General features: G+C 33.5%; 1 protein-coding gene across 1 annotated transcript in view; it reads right to left on the bottom strand.

Annotated features, from left to right (window-relative positions):
• Positions 1-201: 201 nt before the first annotated feature.
• LOC131153588 (protein TIC 100) overlaps positions 202-12,430 on the bottom strand; it is a 29,098-nt gene continuing 16,869 nt past the window's right edge. Inside the window, exons 5-11 of the mRNA XM_058106002.1 lie at positions 5,769-5,859; positions 5,205-5,270; positions 4,997-5,063; positions 3,765-3,868; positions 3,559-3,685; positions 1,035-1,777; positions 202-767 (exon numbers count right to left, since the gene is read on the bottom strand). Coding sequence (XP_057961985.1) covers positions 369-767; positions 1,035-1,777; positions 3,559-3,685; positions 3,765-3,868; positions 4,997-5,063; positions 5,205-5,270; positions 5,769-5,859 — 1,597 coding nt within the window. The 3' untranslated portion in view covers positions 202-368. The remainder of the gene's footprint in view (positions 768-1,034; positions 1,778-3,558; positions 3,686-3,764; positions 3,869-4,996; positions 5,064-5,204; positions 5,271-5,768; positions 5,860-12,430) is intronic.

Below are 12,430 nucleotides of genomic sequence, written 5' to 3'. Positions count from 1 at the left end.
TACTGATTTGCTCGTGTAAAATTCATATTGGTTTTTAGTTAAGGGATTGTAATATTCCTCTCCATAACTCTAAGGTTGTGTTTCAAGTTTCAAAATTATGTCAATTTATGCAAAACTCAATAAAATTTTATATTATAATCTATCCGAATCCATGCAAATCCCAATACAGGGTCTAAACTGAAAAATCCTAATCAAGTTCCCTTTTTAAATGGAACCAGAAAACTTAACATTTTATTTTTATTTTTAAAAATTTTCAGTGTCATTGCTCAGTTTAGACAGGCAGGACAAAATACATGCAACAAAATTGGCCAACAGAATAGTATGACAAGCCATTAACTCTTGATACACGTCTTGAGAGGCAACAGAGATCAATATATAGTAGTTTTTGTATATGATTCCAGATTATATGTAGGGGTATGCAAGGACAGTATATTGTATGAATCTATTATTGGCACTGCATGCTGCTGGCTATGGCTGAGTGATTTATACCTTTCTAGGCTTCTTTTGGGCTCTACAGGAAATGAAAAACCCATTAATTGCCGGGACAATGCATGCAACTGAGTCATCCTCTCATTTCTTGTCCTAAATTTATGACGGGGTTGCTTTGCAGCTCTCAAGATTCCACAGCGGCCCTGTGCAAGAGGGAAATTCACAGAGTCAAATGCTTCCGAGCAGCGAACGGGATTTTGAGTACACAAACTAGGAGCCTTAGGTAGTGGTTTTCCCCCTCTCCACGACATAAATGATTGTTGTAACCTTGATGGAACCTGCAAATCCAAGGATTAAAAAAAATGTATTTACAAGATTCTCCAAGAGGCAAACAGAAAATTAATTACTTAAGAAATGAAATCAGTTTCCAGGTTCACACAAAATGGTGAAACAAGAAAAAAAGTCATGAAAAAACAAAAACAAACAAATATGTTTCCAAATCAAATGAGCTGGATTTTCACATCAAGTTTGACTTCAGCCCGTGTTCAATACTTGGTCATGAAGACTGGAATTTAACAAAGAATCTCAGGGACTGTAGAACTGACCGTCAAAACAAAGCTAGGAGCGAATGACAATGAAGATGTGGCAAAAGGAAAATTCCCAGGCTTTTTCCCATTCTGATCCTTTTTTTGGTCCGTGTCTCGGCCAACAGACCCAAAGCTCGATGGTGCGATATCGTCATCTTCATCTTCATCTTCCTCTTCCCCCTTTTCTTCTTCTTCCTCTTGAAATGAAGTTTTTTCATCTATCTTGGCCAGTTCAGAAGTAGAAGTACTTTCATCATCCACCAAACCCATTTCCATTTTCTTCTCTTCCTCTTTCTGTTTCATTTTCAATTCCTCTTCCAAGTCTTGCATGGCCTCCTCCAGGCACAGTTCTGCCTCCACTAATTCAAGCTCTTTTTCTATCACCCTTATCTTCATCTCACTAGCTTTCTTCTTCTCCTCAACCCATTTCTGTATTTTTTCACACATTGGTTTGGATGCATTCTCCACAGCTTTTATCAAACGCTTCCATATGGTCTCCTTCTCCACAATTCCACCTCGTCCATAGAATTCATCAAACCCAAGGGGGAGGAACTGAACCTTCTCTGGGTCCACATCTTCACCATCTTTCAGATGTGGCTGCCAAAATAACCGAACCCCATGCTTCTCATCCTCAATATAATTAATTATCCGTCCAGTTGGTGTGTGTAGAATGAGGGGATCTTCAGTATATATGAGCTTTGATGGATCTTCAGGATCAGGCTCTGGTTCCTTGTTAATGAGAATAAATTCTGGGGTCTCATCTGATGAAACAACATTATATAAATCAAGTGAAAAAAAAATATCCACTAAAAAAGACCTGGACACAGCCAGCAGCAGATTTAAGAAAAAAAAATGTGAGCACTAACAAAAGAGCACGACAAGTGAAACCAGAATAGAGAAAATATTAAATGCCAAACAACTTAATTGTTCAAGTGAAAATGACCAGTATACTTCGCATTTTCTGTGTTTCTTTTGCTCCAAAAGCTGCTAGTGGCTCATGACAACTGTGTGACAAGACATGAACAAAACATCTTAAACCACTTGATACCTCATTCAGGTGACAAAAAATTGGGGCAGGGTATGGAAGATCTAAGTTAATCTTATCACAAAAGGACATTAAACTGTTAACGCCCAAGGAGTCCATGAGTAGACTTGATACATATAGGTGAGCACCAACTTGACCCAAAAGCCGAAGTCTATTGGGTTTTGGGCCCAACCATGTATATAAGCACCCATCATCCACTCAATTTTTTCAATATGGGACAAACTCATAAATGGAATTCTCAACTATCTCCCCCTCACTTGTGAGTTTCAATTACTCTCCCTTGAACGGAAACCGTCTCTCTTATGGGAGTAAACTCAATTCTCCAACAATGGCTCAAGTGGGCCTTGACACCGCGCCTTACGTGCCTCGGATTGCATTCCACATGCCTCCGAACCAATCCTATCTCCCACGTCTTGACTATATTCGGATCCATCTTCCATGATTAGATGATCCTTATTAGCCTCGGTCACACACTTAGTCCTCCAACTATTAGCACGTCAGAAAAATTAGCCTCCCGCCTCCACTTTTTCTATAATGTCGCTTACTAAGAGTTACAAACTGTCGATTCTAATACCACTTGTTAGCGCCAGAGGAGTCCATGGGTAGACTTGATACACATGAGTGAGCACCAACTTGACCTAAAAGCTTAAGTCTATTGGGTCTTTTGGACCCAATCATGTATATAAGCATCCATCATCTACTTAATTTTTTCAATGTGAGACAAACTCACAAGTGAAATTCTCAACATAAACAAGCATATTTATGGTCACAAAAAGATGGGAGGGAAAAAAGGAACATATTTCCTTTAAGTTGACAACCATAAAAAAATTTGAAATAAAATTAAACGAGAAACCATAAGAAGATACTTTTCTTTCTAGATCTTCTGCTTTTGTAATTGAAGATGCTATTGCTTGTTCCTTGCTGACAGAGGGAAGAGAAGAAACTCGAAATGTTAACAAAATTTGAGCTCAGAAGGCTACCAAGATTCAATTCAAATTTCTCTTTTTATCCTCCATTTCAGCTACAACACGACGGAGGGAAAGGGTCTCTTCCAGTTATTGGAGACATGGCACCGCTGGGGGTGGGGGTGGGTGTGGGGAGTTTTTGGAGCACTGACCATGGTTCTGTGTTTATATGTTTACAGCAGCACCATAAATTCAAACACTGATAAACTCAACAAGCAGCAAAACATGAATGAAAACCAAGGTAACCTTCATTGGCACAGAATAAGTATGGTTCATCTTCCATTACAGAAAACTGCGTCAAGAATTTTATTTATCTGTTCAAGCATTTTTAACCTTCTAGTTCTTTCAGGAAACTAAACCAAGTTTAAATCCTGGTGCAAGGGAAACACAGAAAAGGTCAAGTGATGTTGTCCACCAAGGTAACCGTCCAACCATAACATTTTTTTGGATAGAACATTCAAAGTTCCAATCATATCATTAACCTGGCATGAGCAGACCCCTACAAGAGTAAAAAAGACGAGATCATTAATACCTTTTGACCACCAATGTTCAAGTTCTGCAGGCATGGGTAGTCTTAGAGGAGCTCTATAGAAGGAGTTCAACCACATTTCCCTTTCCTGATCCACCTCATGCACATATGTTTTCCAATAATCAGGGACCTGCCATTTGTGCAAATTCATTTCTCATTACTTGCATCTTCTAATAATTCAATAAGAGTCCAAATAAAATTTAACTTACTTCGTAAAACTGGTTTATAAAGCCTGGTGCCATCCACACATCATCCTCCTCGTATAAATAGGGATGTTGAGGATCACTATATAGACCCTTTTCTTCTCTAACCACTACATAAGTAAAGCAAATGAAGCATAAAAAGGAAAACAATCAGGATCATAGATATATCTACATTTAACCATCAGGAACATAGGTATATCAACATTTCTAACATTTACAAATCTCCAATTTGTCCAAATGGAAAATAAATCATGAGGAAAAAAAATGCATCCATACTGTTGGATTAGACGTGTATCACACAGCTTAGTAAGTGCTAGGCAACTACAATGTACTCAAAAGTGTTGCAATTAATGAGGTGAATGGGAGGTGTATAATGATCCTATTTTCAAAAAGAAGCCTCCACATAAATAGAAAAAGAAATAATTTTTCTCCAAGTTGAGTATTTATTAAGACAATCATCAATGGTCATCTTTCATATAGCCTTTAATTTGCCCAAGCCTATAGCATTGTATGATGACGTCATTGAAACCAATCAATTCCACCTATCCAATATTTAATAATTGGAACTAGAAAATCATAGCCACTCTAGAGATCAATTCAATTCCAAAATGAAATTATGACATAATTTTAAAAAATGGTTTTTAGAGCAATTCCAAATGAATTTCAAGGTCAATCCAAGCAACAAAACTTGATTATTTTTTTTTAAATTCTAATGAACTGTAATTCAGCATAACACAAATTCCGATAAGTCTAACTAAACACAGCCCAAAGTCATTTATCAAAATTCCAAACGTGCCCTTTCTATGCAACTGCAAGTAAAAAAGATGAAGCAATTTAAATGCTATGTAAAAAAACAATAAATTGTGCACAGATCCTGGAAAGCACAATTAACACTCCATCCCTATATGACATGCAATGATGCAAATGTCCCAGTAGCACGCATTAAATGAGATGCCATGAAATGTTCAGACTCATAACTAGGCCACCTGATGTACATTTGCCTTTAGAATGAAGACAATATTTCCCAAAAAAAAATGCACAACCAAGTTTGCACTATCCTTGCTCCACAGCCTCCACATAGCATCGAATTTCCACCCTAAGTAATCACCTCAACTACATTCACAGCAACAATTTTCCAGTTTCTAAATGGTACATGCTTTGCAACAGCTCACAATTATTAGTTATTTATTTTTATTTTTTTTAAAACAATAGTTGCTCAGGACAAAAAAGAAACATACTTCCATCAGGCTTGTTAACAAACATTCGAGCTTTAGCAGCAGCTACATCTGCTATACCTGCATGCAGCTGATACAACATAATGTAAGAGAAACACATTGGCCGACAGGATGTGTTATTGTCAATAAAAATAAAAAATAAATAAAATATCAATTGAAAAATTAAAAAAAAAAAAAAACAGAATATATCAGATGATGAAAATTGTAATACTGCTGAAGTATCTTCATCACAGCCATAAGTATCCTCCTCCAGTAGCTCTCCGAAATAGAACCTACCCTGCATACAAAATTTGCCAGTAGCTGAAGTTGGACTGGGCAAAGATGTTGGGAGAAGAGTACCAAAAAAGACAGATAATCTACATCATAGACATTATCCTCATGTTTAATGCCCATCATCCCTGCTGTTAATGAATAGTTTAATGCAGGCAACATGCATGCCATTCTAATGATTGGAACAGGACTCTGTGTTGTAGGAGAAACAAGTGGTCCTCCACAACTATTTGACAATGTGTTGAAAGACATGCCAAATGTTAAACTTCAAGGAAGGCCCATAATAGCTAATGATGAGCTAAGCTGGCTCCATCTTACAGTTGATAATGGAACGGGTTAGAAGAAAGCACAGTTCTCAAGTAGAAAATTACGGAGAATTTATAGATTTATTGTTCACAGTTTTTTAATAGAACTATCACATGCATAGTCTATAAAAAATAATAAAAACAGTATTAGCTATTCAGATTTAGCCCCTATGAAGATGGGTTATCTATCCTGCACCTACATATATGATGCGTTCATTGACTTGATACACACCACAACCATGCATTCTGCTATGCTTCCATTGACCAGCATACCGGTACCGACCTTTTTCCCTGTGAGAGAAGCAGCATCAACAATGAACCCAAAATAACAAAATGCGGAGAGCCATTATTTTGGAAATAAGAAAAATTGCATGAAACAACATATTTTTTGGATCTAAAGAGAACGGATTAAAAGAGGAAGAATGCATAAACTAAAAGGAACAAAAGAACAAAATTAAGAAAACAAAATCTTAATAGAAAACAGCACTCCAATCACACAGAACATCTTGGAAAGACAAACCCTTGAAACAACCAGCAACAACAGCAATACTGAAGCCAAATACTGAATCATATTCCAAACCAAAAGCCAAAGGCCTTATCCCCTGTGGATGGCAACCAGGTGAAAGGACCAACCTGAAAGTGCAGTTTCATTACCAAGGGCGAGGAAGATAGGAAAAGGCCTCCACAGGCTATAACTGCCTATCGATATAAGTCTTCTTCCCATTGAAAATACAGGTGTTCCTTCCCAACCAAAAACCTCACAACACAGAATACAGCCCACAACTCCAATAGTTTTATCTGTCTTTACTCCTTTCGAGACCTAAAAAAGAAATGGCCACCATATTCTCCAACTCGAGACACCCAACTTTCCCAAATAACCCCCAACAAGATTGCTCCAAATCTTCCAGGAAAAAGAACAACACAAAAGCAAATGAGAGGCAGATCCAAAACTATCAAAACAAAGAAAACACAATTTCAGGCATAAAGCCTTAGAAGACCTCCTAATCTGCAACATATTGTTAGTGTTAACTCTACCAATAACACTCAATCAAATAAGCCTTAATGGGTTTACTTGCAAATTTGGTCACCAAACATGTCACTTAACTTCAATTTGGTTATTGAACTTCAATTTGATGCAATTCATGCACTCAAGTTCTAGAATTGATCTAGATATGTTAAATGGGTGGATATGGGTCAAGGTGGGTAGGTCAAAATGGGTTGGGTCATTTGTGACCTAGTTACCCATTTAAGATCCATTTATATAAAATGTTTGACCCTACCCATTTAAACATGGGTCAACCCATTTACTCATTTCATTTTGAAACATATGAAAAACCAATGGTTGAATATTACGTGAAACTTATAGCTTCAAACATTATTATTGCCACGTCGTCCTGCCATCTTTGAAGGTTTAAAATATGTACGTAATTGTGCAATTACGTAATTACGAATTGTAATTACATACATGCATGCATGCATATTAATTGTTTGAATAATTGAACCAAACCAAATGCATACTCATAATTCCATAATTATGTACATATTTGAATTGAGGTGTCTATAATTATGAAATTACGCATATAGATTTCAAAATTATGGTATTGATTATGTAATTATGTAGTTTAATTTTAATTGATAGGTGTAACCAATACTATAACTACATTTCTATATAATAATGGACATATCTAAACCGCACCAATTACGTAATTATTTACATACATGCATGCATATTAATTGCTTTGAATAATTGAACCAAACCAATGGCATACATTCATAATTGCATAGTTACGTACATATTTGAAGGTGTCCATAATTATAAAATTATGTACATAGATTTCCAACTTACAAATATTGATTACGTAATTATGCAATTTAATTTTAATTGATATTTGTAACTAATATTATAATTACATACCCACATAACTACGGACAATGACATATCTAAACCGAACCAATTACGTAATTATGTACACACATGCATATTAATAATTGGTTTGGATAGCCAAACCAAACTAATTATGTACATATATAATAGCATAACTATGCACATATTCAAACCAAGATGTCCATGATTACAAAATTATGTACATTGGGTCTAAATTGGTCATTTGGTCACCCATTTATGACCCATATAATTACATGGTGTGTCCTAATCCATTTATTTATGATGCATATGGTATGGGTTGTGATTGTCACCATTAAATTGATCCAGTTCGATTCAAAACCTAACGCCCATTAGGAGCACTTGATGGGAGATGAAGAGGTGCCCTGGCATCCCAGTCAGCCTCCCACAATGCCCACTCATCAATTTAGTTAGCTTTGAACAGGAATGTGCCACTGCTTCATCAAGCCCCTATTATTATTGAAGAACAGTAGCACACTAACCCTAACACTTGTGGACATTTCTAAGGTGGTCAACACGATGGGGGTAGCATGGTTGTGCAATTATCTTCAATGTAATAATTCCCAAATTAAAGAAAACAGGTGGGAGAGCCCTACTCCCTCCCTTGTTTCTGATAGCCATGGGGAAAAAATATATATATCAGACGGCCCAGCTCCCTGGACATTGCTTTGACTTTTCTGGAAAGCCTATCACCAGCTTCGGTGGAGCCTCCACCGTTTTTGGCAACAAGACAGTCCATGACCCCCTTTCTCTTATTCTTTGAATTTTATTGAGAGCGTACATTGTTTACACCTTTGGATTTCACAGGCAGATGAGATGGGAGATCTCAAACTCCGTGGAAAGGGGGGACGATGCTGATGAAAGGAGTATTAAGTAGAGGGTGGGAAAGTGGAGGGTGAAAGGGATGAGGATGAAAGCAATATCACCGGAGCAGAGGATGGCAAGCGAGTGAAGGTAGGTAGTGAGGTTCAGAGCAAAGAGAAAACAGTTGGAGAAACAGAGGGTTTAGCTGGGACGAGGACAATGATGGTGGAGAGGGGAGTGGGACAGGTGCGGAGAAGGGAGAGGACATATTCAGCATTGGAGAGGGAGATGTTGGGCGGCAGAAGGGAGACAAGGGGTGCAGGCTATGGAATATCTGAGGGTTTAGGGAGAGAACCTGCTGTTGGGATCCATGTTGGGGTGGAGGGAGTTGGAGTCCGCCGTTGGCGAAATCTTGGAGGTCCTCCTAATGGCTGTTATGGTACATTACAGTCACATAACAGCTGTTACAGACTGTTATAGTCCGTTGCAGGACGTTACAAGGCGTTACAGTGTTAGATTGGCTATGAATGACTAAAATATGTTCTTGAGTCCTTTGCATTTTTTTTCTCTTTTTCCTTTATTGAAGCTTAGAAACTCAATTTTAAGTTGTTTTACTTAGTAATTTTGTTATAAATAAGAAATTAATTTTTAGGCTTATTTTCCATGACATTTTTTCTCATTAAATTACATATGCTTATATTCTTTGATCTTTCAATTCTATTTCATTTTTTTTTTTTGTGTTTTTCTTACACCTAATTTTGAAAACAAAAATACATTCTATTGCTATGCAATTTTGTCCTTTTTTAACACATTAACATTCTATATTTATTTTTTGGATAATGAAAATCCCATTAAAGGCTAAGAGTACAAGAAATGGCATTCTATATTTTTATATTTCTTTATACCTATGATTTATTAGTTTAAACTTGTGCAAATTTGTTTTTGTTTAACACATCAACATTCTATATTTATTTTTTGGATAACAAAAATTCTATTAAAAGCTAAAAGAATACAAAATATGGCATTCCATATTTTATATTTCTGTATACTTATATTTTATTAGTTTAAACTTCACTTATAGTCAATAAAATCGTGAAAAGTAGCAAACGTGTGCTTCTTCTCGCCCAACAAACAAGCAAACAAACAAATACAATTTGTAAACGACTTGCAGACAATTCAAAAATTGAAAACTTGAATTCATTACGTATATCATGGCAAGAGATAGCTATAACATTACAAAGTTCAAATTATTTTCAAGATCTAAAATACCATTCTCAATTATTCTGGAAAAGTTGAGGTTCAAGAGTTTTAGAAATCAACTCATATTACAACATTCCTTTTTATATAAACATGTAATTATAATATTCTAGCCAAATCTAACATGAGAATCACAACCAAAATGTGTAAGCCTCAACTAAAAAGGCGCAATAGGCATGACTTTTGTACAAATGCATAAGCCTCAACATGTAATGTGTTAGCCTTTTTGGAATTTGGTACTATAGATAGAACCTTAAGGCATTTTATGCAACCCTCGCCTTGAGGCAAGCCTCAATTGAGCCTTTTAAAACAGTGAGACAAACAGCCCCTCATCCAAGTCTACCCATACCCAACCCCTTTCCTCTGCAAAGCCTTATCTGAAAACTCCCAACTAACTGCATCATAAGCCTTCTCAAAATCCAATTTGAACACAATACCTCACCCCTTACTCCTCACATCCTCCACAACCTCATTAGCCACTAAAATCACACCCATAATCTTCCTTCCCCCAACAAAAGTATTCTATTACTGAACTCAGCCTATTTGCTAGCACCTACACGATAATCTTATATGCACTAGTAACCAAACTAATAGGCCAAAAATCAGAAACATTAGTAGATCCACCTTTTTAGGCACCAAGCTAATGAAATGGAGTTAGCCCCCATTTGGGGGCACTTAAAAAAAAGTCCTTATAGCACTTATCACTTAAAATAAACACTTTTACCCCGAAAAATAAAAAATAAAAAATAAAAAAAAGAAAGTGGTGTTTGCCTTATATTACAACAAACACTTATTGCAAAAATTGCTTTTTCATAACAACTTTTTTTAGAATTATGTAAGTAAATTTTGAAAAGCAATCTAAGATAGCTTTTTGACCACTAATAAGTGGCATTGTTCTTACATGGGACCAATTTTGTAAATATAAGACAATTCGGTGACTATTTTATAATTTAAAAAATACATTAGAAGATAGCCATATACTATTTTATAATGTATTAAAATATATTAATTATTTATTACATATAATTCAATTTTGGAATAAAGAAGAAGAACCACCGATTAATTTAAATTAATCTTAAAAATTAAAAATATGAATTTAATTAATAATATTATCTTAACATAAGCTAACATGATAATCATATGTTACAAATATAAATTAAGAACAAAATTATTGTTAATCAAAAAATAATATTATATTATTTTTAATTATAAAATGTTTTAATATTAATTAAAAATAACAGTTAAAAATTATTAATTGTTTAATTAAAAATTAACCATATATTATTTTATTATGCATTATAACCTATTAATTATTAATAAAATATAATTAAATTTTGGAATGAATAAAAAAACCCATCTATAAATCTAAATTAACATTAATTAAACTAAAAATATTAATTTAGTTATTAACACTATTTTTAACCTAAATTAATGTGATAATCATATGTTATAAATATACATAACAAGATTATTGCTAATTAATAAATAAAAATATCATAGTATTTTAGCTAATAGAAAATATATATAACCTATTAATTATTAATAAAATATAATTAAATTCTGGAATGAATAAAAAAAACCATCTATAAATCTAAATTAACATTAAATAAACTAAAAATATTAATTTAGTTATTAATACTACTTTCAACATAAATTAATGTGATAATCATATGTTATAAATATACATAACAAGATTATTGCTAATTAATAAATAACAATATCATATTATTTTAGCTAATAGAAAATATTTAATTTTTAATTAGAAAATTAATATAATTATTGTTTAATTTTTAATTATATAATATTAATATTTTTATTTAAATATATTTAAAAATAACAATATGTTATTTTTCTAATTCAATTCTGGATTGGACAAGAACTATATAATTTAAATTAACATTAAATAAATTAAAATTTTGAATTTAATTAATAATATTATTTTTATCATAATTTTAAATGATAGTAATATGTTATAAATATACATTAATAACAAGATTATTGTTAATTAAAAATAATAATTATAGATTCTTTTAATAGAAAATATTTAAATTTTAATTATAAAAAATTAAAATAATTATTAATGAAATTGTTAATTAGAAAATATTAATATTTGTAATCTAAAATATGTTTAAAAATAATCATATAGTACACTATAATAAAAATAAGTATTCAAATACTATTTATTTTAAATACAACCAAATACCACTTACAACTTTCAGTACTTTTCCATTTCAACACTTACTAAATTTAGCATTTTTTTTCAAAAATACTTCTGCATAAGTGGTTCCAATTGATCCCTTAATATTCTTGCCCAAAACTCCATTAAAGAAACATTTCTTAAAAATCTTCATTAAATCCACTCTAATCACATCCGAACAATCTTGAGAATATATATCTATCTATATATATATATCAAAACCATCAAGACCTAGAGCCTTATCCCCATGGTTTTAAATCACACTAGCGGGAGCGTAACGTAACGATAACGAGTGTAACGAGAAGTGGGAGTAGCAGATGTTACATAACGGGAAGCGGGTGTAACTGCCATGAATTTTTTTCAAGCATGCATAACCTTGCGCATATTAGCGTACTTGCATGTTTTAAGCTTTTAACCCTTCTTAGAAAGAGTTTTAGTGTATTTTGGATCCTTTAATTTGACTAATTTATTTGGTAAGGGCAATAAGTTTACATTTGTTTAAACCACCAATGATAGAAAAATTATGTGTGTGTGCATATTTATACTTCTCATTGTTCTTATCTATGATAAATTCTTATGTGTGCTAAATTAATTAATAAAACAAAATGCATTATACATTCCAATAATCTATTAGACACATAAGACATACAAATAATATAAATATAGAAAACCTAAAAAAGAACAAAAATATCAAATTACTA

Source organism: Malania oleifera, chromosome 4 (genome assembly GCF_029873635.1).
Source record: "Malania oleifera isolate guangnan ecotype guangnan chromosome 4, ASM2987363v1, whole genome shotgun sequence".
NCBI lineage: Eukaryota > Viridiplantae > Streptophyta > Magnoliopsida > Santalales > Ximeniaceae > Malania > Malania oleifera.
The sequence above is the reverse complement of the archived record's forward strand: the minus strand, read 5'-3'. Positions and strand labels throughout refer to the sequence as shown.